The sequence below is a fragment of the Micromys minutus genome (assembly GCF_963924665.1).
Source record: "Micromys minutus genome assembly, chromosome: 15".
Taxonomy (NCBI): domain Eukaryota; kingdom Metazoa; phylum Chordata; class Mammalia; order Rodentia; family Muridae; genus Micromys; species Micromys minutus.
Genome location: NC_137984.1, coordinates 56,189,724 through 56,201,840, shown reverse-complemented (window position 1 = coordinate 56,201,840; position 12,117 = coordinate 56,189,724). Strand labels below are relative to the sequence as shown.

Here is a 12,117-nt window from a genome sequence, read left to right as displayed (position 1 = left end):
AAGAATCATTCCACTACCCGAGAGCTTCTGTTCTAAGAGATGACAACACTGCAGATTGGGAAGAAATTTTCTATCCCAAACTTCCTGTACCCTGCGCCAAAGCCCCTTGCTGGCCCAGTTCAGGCTGGCCCGGTTCAGGCTGGCCCGGTTCAGGCTGGCCCGGTTCAGGCTGGCCCGGTGTCCCGTGGCAGCAGCGGTCACTTGAGCTCAAGGCAGAGGTGGCTGTCATCGGTAAGCAGAGAGCTGTGTGGGACTTCTAGCTCCAGGTCCCACTCTCTATGACTTTATATTATTTAATCTGAAAGAAAACTCTGGGTTCCAACTTCAGATACAATCTAAGCCTTTCAGAAAGGTACATACAGGGCAGACTGGGCTCAAATTTGTGACCCTCATCTTTTGAAGTGCTAGATTACAGGTATAAGCCACCATGGTTGGCTTTTCAAATCACATGTAGGTACAGTCTCACTCATAAAACTGCCAGTAATCGGCAAGCTTGAACCGTGTCACTGCTCACCAAACTGGGACAGTTAAGTCTCTATTTCTAGTCCACAGTGTAACAATCAATCCGTCAACACAGTGTATAATAGTAAATTTCTACTTGTCCTTCAGGATTAAGAAGTAAGTCTGTATTTCACTGAGTGGAATGTTGTAATTGTAACCTGTACTAATTCAACAAGCTATGGAGGCCAGCTGATTTCAGAGATGGGGGGTTATTTCCTTTATTTACATTTCAAATGTTATCCTTCCCCCCCCCCCGAATTCCCCTCCAGAATCCCTCTATCCCATGGTTCTTCCCCTGCCTCTAAAAGGGTGGGTGCTCCCCTACTCACCCATTGCTTCCCACCTCCCTGCCCCGGCATTCCCCTCCACTGGGGCATCGAGCCTTTATAGGACCAAAGGTCTCTCCTCCCACTGATGGCCCGTAAGGCCAACCTCTGCTGCATATGTGGCTGGAGCCATGGGTCCCTCCATGTGTACTCTTTGGTTGGTGGTTTAGTCCCTGGGAGCTCTGGGGGGTCTGGTTGGTTGATAATGTTGTTCTTTCTATGATGTTGCAAACCCCTTCAGCTCCCTCAGTCCTTTCTCTAACTCCTCCTTTGGGGACCCCATGCTCAGTCTAATGGCTGGCTGTGAGCATCTGCCTCTGTATTTATCAGGCTCTGGCAGTGCCTCTCAGGAGACAGCGATATCAGTCATCTGTCAGCATGCACTTCATGGCATCCACAATATTGTCTGGGTTTGGTGACTATGTATGGGATGGGTCCCCAAGTGTGGGCAGTCTCTGGATGGTCTTTTCTTCAGTCTCTGCCCCACACTTTGTCTCCATATTTCCTTCTGTGAGTATTTTGTTCCCCCTTCTAAGGCCATCCTTCTTAGTTTCATGTGCCCCATGAGCTGAACTCTTGAGTATTCTGACTAGTCCTGGCATCCTCCAAGCCCCCTTTCTCTGCAGCACATCTGTGTTTCCTGTGCACTGAAGTTCCCTGAAGGCGTATCCTCAATCTTTACCCTTACACAGCTACATCTATGATACAAACTCCAAGAATAATTAAAAAGCTGATTCAGATCAGTATGGTCGAATATTTTTGTTACTTGAAAGGCAGTGAAATCATTCCTGAGGGTGATTTCTGAATCCAGTAAGATACCTTCTCGGTTTTCTCACTCCCTTTGCTATCAGTAGTAGTCAGTCAGTGCTGGAGAAACAAGAAACTCTTGGGGGACCTTCATGAGCATTTCCCAGAGTTTAAAAGGCAATTAACCATTTAGCCAAAGTAAACCACCCTTCTGAGAACACAGAGCTCTCCTCATGGTAGGCATGGTTGGCTCTGATGAAGTGAGGAAGGGTGAGAAGGAGATTGCCCAGGAGAACAGCATGGTGATTCGTACCACAGAACCTCAGCACAAGCATGACTATTTGTACTGTAGCAGCTGTGGGGTGCTGGCAATGCCACGTGACTGGAGAGACCCACTTGATTTAAGTCACATCTTTGCTCTGCTCTAGAACTGTGTTCCATTACTGTGAACTCAAAAGTACTCCTGAGCCCCTACTTTCCACACCCAGCCTCCAAAGCCTCCTCCTCAATGGCTGCTTGTATGCCCCAGCTCATACACTGAACTCACAGCACCCTCTCATGGCCCCCCAAAAGAAGCATGAAAGGGGGGTACTTAATTTGTATCTGGTCAGCTCTTAAAAACTAACTGGGCATCTCCCAAATTTACATCCACAGTCCTACATTTTGGCCTTCTGAAAATCTAACAATCTTTTTAAAAAAATTTATTTTATGTATATGAGTTCACTGTCACTGTCTTCTACACCAGAAGAGGTCATCGGATCCCATCACAGATGGTTGTGAGCCACCATGTGCTTGCTGGGATTTGAACTCAGAAAGAGCAGTCAGTACTCTTAACCACTAAGCCATCTCTCCAGCCCTGACCTGACTATTGATCCCTCCTCTGTCAGGAAGAGCTCTGCATCCTTTCTTTTCCCAGATAAAACTTGCAGAGCTTCCTCTTCACCTTCCAGTCTGTTTGGACCCACTGTAGTTCATCAGTATACTCCAGTTTAAACCCAGTGCTTCAAATAAGGTAAAGTGAGTAGTATCACCTCTAAGTTATGTGAGGGTTCCACCACTCATATGCCTTGGTCAGGACGTAACAGAGCCAATTCAGCCTGAGTTATACTGCTATTATTGGTGGGGCTTTTTCGTTTCTGCTTTTTTGAACCAAGGTCTCAGTCTGGCACGCCTCTCCCAAAAGCCCACTGAATGCTATGAGGGCAGGGGTGAACCAGCACACCCATGTCTATGACTGAACATTCTGGTTGCCTTCCAGGGTATACATCAACATCTTGGGAGGCCAATACTCAGATCAAGCTGGCAACAGGATACGAACTTGGAACTGGTCAAGTACCATGCCTTCCTCATCCTTTGTCTCCTTTAAACCTGTCCTTCTGGCTTTGAACCGTTACATTGGAATTCGAATTCTAGAACAAGACAAGGTCCTCATTAATTTTCTAGCTATGGGCCAACAGGCAACATTCAGCCTTGGAACCAAAGTAGTGGTATGTGCATTTAAAGAAATAGTTTAATCTGGGCATGGTGGCTCACGCCTTTAATCCCAGTACTTGGGAGGTGGAGGCAGGTAGATCTCTGAGAGTTCCAGGACAGCCTGGTCTACAAAGTGAGTCAGTTCCAGGACAGCCAGAGCTATTATACAGAGAAACCCTGCCTGAAAAAAAGATTAAATCATTTTAATTTTGTTAATGTTATTACTTGTCAAATATATTTATGAAAAAATCTATCTACCTAGAATATTGGGAATTTTGGGAATTGAAATCAAAGTTTCCCATGTAATTGAAGCAACTTTACATTTTTTTCTCTCTTAAAATTCCTTTTGGTTCGGATTTAAGTCCATAGGGCATCTTTGAGTGATCATTGTGTGAGTGCATTTGGCAACCTTGGCAGTCCTTTTTTAAGGTTGATGTGAGGTTTCTGTTTTCTCCCTGCTATGGCAGAAAGCTCTAAGGTGAGCCAGGAAACCTGGGTTCTAATGTGGGAGCTTGGAAACACAAGCTCTGATTCTTTGGAGACACTGCTAGACTGCCTAGGTCCCCAACCAGCTCCGAGCTTCCCATGTTCTTGGCCCTGCCCTACACTGGCTGAGCCAGGCTGCCTCTCATGACATCATGGTTGCCTTTTCCGCTGACACTGAGCACATGTCATGATGGCCATAATGTAGTGGTGAAGAACACAGACATCAAGTTACAGTCTGTGGTTTCAAATCTCAGCTCTGCCCTTGGCTCTGTGAGTGAACTTTATTTAACTTCAGTCTCTTGTCTATAAAGTAATGACTCCGGTCTTTTGGTTGCTGTGAGGAGTCTGTGGAAATGTGAAGTACTAAGCATAGTACCCAGCACTGACTATGCACCAGTGCAGAGAGAAACTCACAGGAGCTGGTGTGTTTCCATGTGCAGAATTGCTTGGGGCATACTTCTTAAACGCTGTGAAGCTTCATTCACTTCATCTGCTTTTAAAGGAGGAGGCTGCTCCAAAACTTCCAAGTGCCTTCTTCTTGGGAATTCCTCTGCATTCCTGCATTTCATGTGGAAACATGTCAGCACAGACAGACTGTCGTAGGACCATAGACCTCAAGTATGCTCAGCTGATTCTAGGCTCTGTTAGTCAATCGCCCATCTACCTGGGTTTAGCTTGTAATATATTTCTATCTTGGTTAGAAATGTACTGTGTGGATCAGCTAAAGCCAGCTCATACAGTAATGTATAGCCTCTTTGTGGTACATTCCAGTATGTTCTCTGAAACACAAAAATGTCCTCTCTTGGGCACCTTCACACACACTCTCCCCCAATGCTTCTCTCCTTGTCTGTTGGAAATGAATTTTAATAAGGAAAAGGCATTTTTGATGCAAAAAAAGAACCCAATACTATGGAGTTTGTTTCCCGTTGTTTTCACAGTTGCTCTTTCTTTGGAGGGTAGGGTGAGAACTCAGTGTTCTGCATCCCTATCTGCTTGCCAAAGCTGCTCTCTAGCCTGCCCCACTAAGGACAAGTGCCCTCCTTGGTGGCCCTGAAGCTGCAGGCTAGGGGCAGGTGATAAAGGAAGTGGGAGGAAGGAGGGAAGCAGGCAGGGCAGAGGAGGCGATTGGGAATGAGGTCCTGAAGGTCAACACACAGAAGGAGTGTTGACTGTTCCCATGCTGTCTTCTCTAGGAGACCTCTGCCCCTCTGTTCTCTGCCACACTTTCTAGAGAAGAGACTGGGGGGGGGGGGTTCAAGAGACACTGGCTAAATTTCGTGAATAAATTTTAAGCTTTGAAAGTGTCTAAATGCCATTTTCTCTCTCAAGTCTCCAAAGCATGACAACTTCTTTCCTCGTTAGGAGTAAAATGGTCCCACTGCCCCACTGCCCCACTTCAGATCAGTGCTCAGGCCCCGCCCACCAGCCCACTTCCGCCCATGGGCACTCACCTGCCCTTCTCTTTTTGCTAACAAGTTCCATGATCTAGAGGAGGTTCCAGCCCTGAGGTTCCTGAGTGAAGACGACCTTCTGCTGTTGGCCAGCTTAATAAAGATCCGGCGGCTGTTCATTAAGATGGAAAGATGCATGAATTTCCCCGCAAGTCAGGCTTGGGAAAAATTAAAGCAACCTTCCTACCTTTCTTCACTCTCTCTAAAACTACTTGCCCTCTGTCATAATTGTAGCATACAGCAAAATATAATGGAAACTATTACAGGTCTAATAAAAGAAATAGAGTGAAGAAGTGTCCTAGGGCCTTTATTGTTTTGTTAAGGGTCTTTTAAGAAACATATGTAAGCTCCTTGAGTACACAAGTGGCCGTGCCTCTCCTCACATCTAACTTCCCTAATGGCTGATGTGGACCCAGCCCACATCAAACAGAGTAAAAAGTCCGAGCTCTGGACTTGAAATCCCACCAATCCCTGTAGTATGAATATTTTAATAAATCCCAAGGCGGGGTTAGTACCTGCCTCAATGGATTATGTTCCGGAATGAAAGACACACACACACACACACACACACACACACACACACACACACACCTCTCTCTCTCTCTCTCTCTCTCTCTCACACACACACACACACACACACACATACACACACACTCCCTTATAAGCAGCACAATAGCTGGGCAACTGCCTAACCTCCATGCTATTAGAATCTACCTCGACAACTCCGAGTTAATGCTCACTAATTTCTGTGTTCCATCCTGGCTGCTCTTAGCTCTCTGGACCACGTTCTCTTGGTCCTTTTACATGGTGACTCCTCCAGGAGGGCTCTCACATCTCTAAGGTTCTCCCTTTTTCCCTACCTCCTAGGTCTCTAGCCCTGGAAACCTAAACCCCGCCTCTCTTTCTTCTCCCTAGCTATTGGCTGCTGGCATGTTTATTTACCAATGAGAATTAACTAAGGGTAGGTTCCCAGAAGCTATTTGTAAACCCTAGATCTTAGAGTGCCCAACGCTTAGCATTACAATAATGACAAAAGACAAAACCTTAACAATCCCCATCCTGGAAAGCTCCACCCTCTCCAGAAATGCTGTAGAAACCCTGTCCTCTGCTCGGTTCCCCTCTCCAGAAATGCTATAGAAACCCTGTCCTCTGCTCGGTTCCCCTCTCCAGAAATGCTATAGAAACCCTGTCCTCTGCTCGGTTCCCCTCTCCAGAAATGCTATAGAAACCCTGTCCTCTGCTCGGTTCCCCTCTCCAGAAATCCTATAGAAACCCTGTCCTCTGCTCGGTTCTCCTCCCCAGAAATCCTACAGAAACCTTGTCCTCTGCTCGGTTCCCCTCTCCAGAAAGTCTATAAAAACCCTGTCCTCTGCTCTGTTCTGTTGATTCTCACCAGACACAGGCAGCCACTCTCCTGGGTTCGTCCCAATAAATCACTTGTGTGAGTTTGCTGTGCAGTGTGACTTTGTGGTATTCCTTGGTTCTCGACCGTCAGGATACCTTTTCCCTCAGACTGTATCACTGATGTTTCAAAGGGGGACCCAAATGACCAGGAAATATTAAGAAATACTTTATGTGAACACTTACTTGGTTAATATTCTCAGATGGCAATTTCACCCACTTCCTCAGCACCAGAAAACAAGCATGGCGAAGAGACAAGTGTCAGTTGGCACGTAGCCGTCCTGGGCGGGTCTGGTCTGAACAGGAATGGCCCGACAGACTCATGTTTGAGTGTCTAGCCCATAAGAAGCGGCACTATTGGTGTTGCGGTCTTGTTGCAGTTGTGACTTTGTTAAGATGGATGTTGAGGTCTTTCGCTCAAATTAGACCCAGTGTGGCTTTTACTTGCTCTTACTGTTGCCTGCTGATCCAGATGTAGAACTCTCAGCTACCGCTCCAGCACCATGTCTGCCTGTGTGCCGCCATGCTTCCTGCCGTGACAATGATGGTCTAAACCTCTGAAACTGTGAGCCCCAGTTCCATGTTTTCCTTTATAACAGTTGCTGTGGCCACGGTGCCTCCTCACAGCAATAGAGATCCTAAGACAGAGGGTGTGAGGATCAGTGCTTACCCTCCCTGAAAGGGAGCTCTAGAAGAGGAATAACACTTTGAAAGCCAGAGTCACTATGTGCAGCGTCCATGGGGAACAGGCAGAAAACCTGGAAGCTACTGCACCATGGTTCTGCAGTGTAGGAAAGCAAGATCCTACCACCTGCTAGACTTCTACCAAAGGGAATTATGGTTCCTCCCCATCTACCTGGCCACATATGAACCAGCTGGCTGAGCTGAAAATGTGTGTGTGTGTGTGTGTATGTATGTATTTCCCATTTGCTTTGGTGAGGGAGGGGTCACAATACTGAATTCCTAGGGACAACACAGCACAGTCTCCTCTGCTCAATCAAGGAGACAAACAAAAGGCAGATCAGTGAGCACTCTGTTTTAGTTCTGTTACTACAAAGACCATGACCAGAGCAATTAATAAAAGCAAGCATTTAATTGAAGGCACAGTTTCCGATGGTGGGGGTCATGGTTGCAGGCAGGAGGTATGGTGCTGGAATACTATCTGAGAATTTCCTTCCTGATGTGCAGGGTGGGGCAGAGAGAGCATGAGAGACTGGGTCCAGTGTGAGTAAGAGCTAAGAGAAGAAAGGTAACTTAACACTGGAAAACAAACCTCACACGAGAGACAGGAAGAGGGTGGCTGCCTTTGCATGAGAAGCAGCAGTGAGCAAAGCAGAAGACAGACTTCTTGAGAGACCGAGCTCTCTGGGGTGGCCTGGGATTGGAGAGATCTTGGGGGAAAGATCAGGGATTGGTGGGATTTTTTTTTCCTGTAGGGTGGAACCTGATCACTCTTTCACCTGGAGAGACTGGGAACGGCTATGACAAAGCTATTAGGAACCACCTTTCTGGACCTTAGAGAAGTCTGGAGAACTATTTGAGCTCCTCGGGGACAGAGCCAGCCTCTGGAGGTTGGAGATTGGCCACTGTATGCCTTGAGGAGCTAGGTCTAGCTGCTGGAGTAGGCTCAGGGTAGAGCCTGTCTCCAAAGTCGGAGCTTACAATGTGGGTCTCTGTGTGGCAGAGACAGCATCCACAGTCAGCACGAGTGGCCAACATTCCTCCCTTTTCTGTTTATTATTGGTAAACCATCAAGGGTAAGAACAGGGAGAGATGTTAATGGTTAATGCTTCCTGCTTAATGGTGGCATCAAAATCCTTGGACCAAGCTCGATCTTCATCGTCAGGATATAATCGGGGGTTGCAGAACTCTAGTACTGTAGCTAGGAGCCAGTAATCCTGAAAAAGCAACTAATTGAAAGCGTAGTTAGAAATCTTTTGGCGCTGTTGTTCAAGATACCTAGACAAGAACTTTATGAGGCAGGGACTAAGCAGTATTAAGAAGAGGATTAAGAAGAGTAATATCCGATTTCATATTAGATTGTCAATGATCCACTAGCTGGAGGCATTGAGCTGATTCTTACATTTCTGGAATCCATCGGATCTTGTCTTTTACTGAACTTGGTGTGTTAACATAGAGGCAACGTCCCTCCCTGATGACACGATGATGCCTCTTCTTGCTGTTAGTAAATCTCGTCCTCGCCATAGCATTCTGTGAGTCTGTCTAGCTCCAGATGCCAACGTGATCCAGGTTCACCTTGAAGATCCTGGATGAACTGAGAGGAAAAGATCCCCATTCTGCACAAAAGACTGAACACCTTCCTGAATATGCATTTTGCCTCCTACAGGATCAATAAGGGCAGCTTCCATAAGCTCTGGCCAACATCTACAGCAATCCTGAGGAAGACACAGAGTCGGAGTTAGAGGGACAAGTGTCTCCTTTTGACAACCTGCGAATACACAGTTTCCAGACCCCACCGTGACAGCGGTCTGGTCAAACCATTATGTATAGGTTTCCAAAGCCTTTCAAATCTTAGTATGGCAATAGCATAGAGGGAAAGAAATCTGAAACATTTCTCATCCCCTTAAATCACTTTCTTAGACCTTCAGGATTTTCTTCAGCTTTGATTCCTCAGACCTCACTTTCAATTTTACATTCTCCATCTACCCACTTACAGATATACAAGGAACTATTACCAAGAGCAGTCACTACAAAGCATGCTCCTCTGAATCCTTTACTTTCCTCCCTCTGTCACAGTCAGGGGGCCCACCTAACATGGGACATAAATTTTGGAGGAAACCTATAAACAAACAAGCTTGGATCTAGAGGAGGGTTAGTCATAACCCAACTTCAGAGGCGGTTTCCAATAAAACAGAACAGCTTTCATTTTATCTGCACTCAAAAGACATTTGAATCCCTGCTAAACTGAATCCAGTGACTAGAAAACCCAGAGATCAAGTCTGAGCCCTGGCTTTCAAAACAGCCTTGACAAGCACCATTAGCAGTAATGGCTGGTGGCTGCAGGCAGCAGCCGAGAAAACAAAAACAATAAACAGAGAACACAGCTCACATGCACAAGGGAGACCAGTAAGAAACAAAACGTGCAGTTGGCCGTCATCATGCATACATTCAACTGAGCCTGACTCATTTCTGCCTCAGCTCCCGTGTTTGCCACAAGACTTACGGACATACCAGAAAACAAAGACCCATCTGCAAATGTGGGCAGGAAGAAACAAATACACAGCGGGAAGGTATCTCCTCTGAATGGGAGTGAAAACATTTTATAGTTGGATGATAGGAGGTTAGGTTTGGCCATAGGGAGGTTTGGGGTGCCCCATTTTGGGGGATACACCAGGAAGGCTGACAAGGAACAAGGTATGTTGGGTTGTATGATTCAGAAAAGGGAAACTGGTCAGTGAGGTTGGGGTCAAGCAGATTTGGGGCATGAAGGAGACAGAGATTTGCACTTTGGCTAGGAGGTCCTTTCCTAGATAGAGGACTGGGTAGGGTGGTACCACTAGGAAGGAGTGGGAAAGGAAAGACCCCTAAAGATACAACTAAATGGTAGGGTTTAGTGAGGCTGGTACAGATGTCCACCTTCTCAGCCAAGAGAAGATAGGAAGGTAAGATGAGAGGGTCCTAGACCTCTGTCATGACCAAAACTGTGGTTCTATGATGGCAGCCCCAGGTGCCCCGTTAGAGACAGCAGTGGTCAGGCCAATGGATCCCAAACCAGCTAAATCACCCACGGCCTGACCTAGGAAATTCTCTGAAGAGCTGGGCCTGGTGTCTTCATATTGCAAGGGACATGGTGACAGTCAGTAGCTCAATTTCCCTCTCAATGGTTCTGTGGGCACAGTTGGAATGGTTTGCAAAGGTTCAGACAAACCCAAGCCCAGTAACCTTCCTGTCTGCATTTAAAACAGGAACCCAGAAGTTTTTGGGCTTTGGAAGGCAAGAGAGTCAGGGCAGTTGATACGGTTGACTGAAAGACCTTAGCCAGTGTGGCAGTTTAGGTAGTAATGTCCCCTCTAGATTCTTAAGTTTGTAGGCTTGGCACATAGGAAGTGGCACTATTAGGAGGTGTGGCTTTGTTGGAGGAAGTGGTCACTTGCAGGGAAGCATTGAGCATGCCCAGTATGGCAGTCCTTTTCCTGCTCCCCAACAATGCAGATGGAGACCTCTCAACTCCTCCAGCATCGTGTCTGCCCGCATACCACCATGCTTCCTAACGTGAAAAGAACTAATTCTCTGAAGCTCTGAGCCAGCCTCAATTGTCTTTATGAGAGTTGCCATGTCAGGATGTCTCTTCATAACTAAAACAACCAGTACCAGGCATTTTTTTCTCTTCCATAGTACACCTTGAATGCCGTGGTTAAGACTTCTCTTACACATTTAAATTTGGCCCTAAGATCAGGAAAACTCTGGAAAAAGTAGGTCATATGGAGTTGTTTTCTCTCTTGGGTCTCTGAATCCAGATTGGTAGGTATATTGTGAGAGAGCTTTTGCAAGGCTGTGTAAGAACTGATATGGGTTTTCTTGTTTGTTCCAGATAAACTCTTGGATATTTTTTCCACAATTTACAACTTTAAGGGTAGCATTGCAGAGACCAGCCAGGAGGCAAGCTATAAATTGATTCCTAGCTGGGATGCCCCGGGGTTATCGTAATTACACTCAGTGCCTCTTACCCAATGGGGCAGGTGTCGTTAGTTTGGTGGGTTCATCCGCATGTACTCTAGCCTGTTCCAATACCTGCCCGAGCTCCTTGGGAAAGATGAACATTAGTAAGAATATAAACATCATGGAAGGTTGGGTAATATGCTGGAATTCTTTAATAAAGGTGCAAGAATTAGCAGTATAGGAACCCAATCTTTTTCTATTTGAAAAAAAAAAATCATGAAAAGGGGACACATACCCTCACCAAGCTGTCCACTCTGGCAACCACCCACAAAAGGAGAAACGAGGTTGGTTCAGGCAGGTGTGGGAAGGAAAGGAGGCCTGTGGCGGAGCAGGACTGAGGAGCAGGAAGACTAAGGGCTGCCAGTGGGCTGAAAGGGGATGCCCAAGAGGGTTTATTTGGCAGCCATTCACTGAGGAAGAAGAAAGGGAGACTGGAGAGGCTGGGAAGGAAGAACAGGGACAGTGGATTGAGTGTGTTATGGGGGTGGCTAATTAGCATGATAGAAAACAGTGGAAGAATCATCTGGTTGGGGGTTCACAGCTGGGGAACCTGGTTTCCTCTCCTCTTAGTTGGCTTATACCACGTAGACATTTTAATCAATATGGGAGTGAAGTCATGTGGCAAAAATCTATCTTTTTCAACCCTACCAAAGACGGCAACCAGCCACATTGCTGCCTCTATTGGTGCTAATAGCCAAGATGGCAGCAAGCCGTGTTTCCCTTAAGATTACTTATGCATAGATTTCAAACCATCAACTCTGCTGTTAAGTTTTAAGTTAACGAGCTGGAGAGATGGCTCAGCCATTAAAGGCTAGGCTGACAACCAAAACTATAAGTTTTAAATGAACACTTATAAGTTATAAATCTTATTTCAAGATTTATAGCTTAACAAAACCTTCAGTACTCCCTGCTGGGATACTCTATCTTTTTGTTTTGTTTGGCTGTCATTTCTCTGCCACATAGTCATGGGACAGAGACTTTAGAGGAATACTTTAAATAAATGTGGTGGTTTGAATGCCTGGCGCTTGCTTGAAGTGGCACTATTAGGAGGG

General features: G+C 46.2%; 1 protein-coding gene across 1 annotated transcript in view; it reads left to right on the top strand.

Moving 5' to 3' along the window:
* The window catches only part of ERICH6 (glutamate rich 6), a gene marked incomplete at both ends in the record, with an annotated part of 30,186 nt that extends 24,913 nt beyond the window's left edge, over positions 1-5,273 (top strand). The window contains 2 exons of the mRNA XM_080929602.1: positions 2,833-3,061; positions 5,010-5,273. Coding sequence (XP_080785728.1) covers positions 2,833-3,061; positions 5,010-5,273 — 493 coding nt within the window. The remainder of the gene's footprint in view (positions 1-2,832; positions 3,062-5,009) is intronic.
* Positions 5,274-12,117: the final 6,844 nt, after the last annotated feature.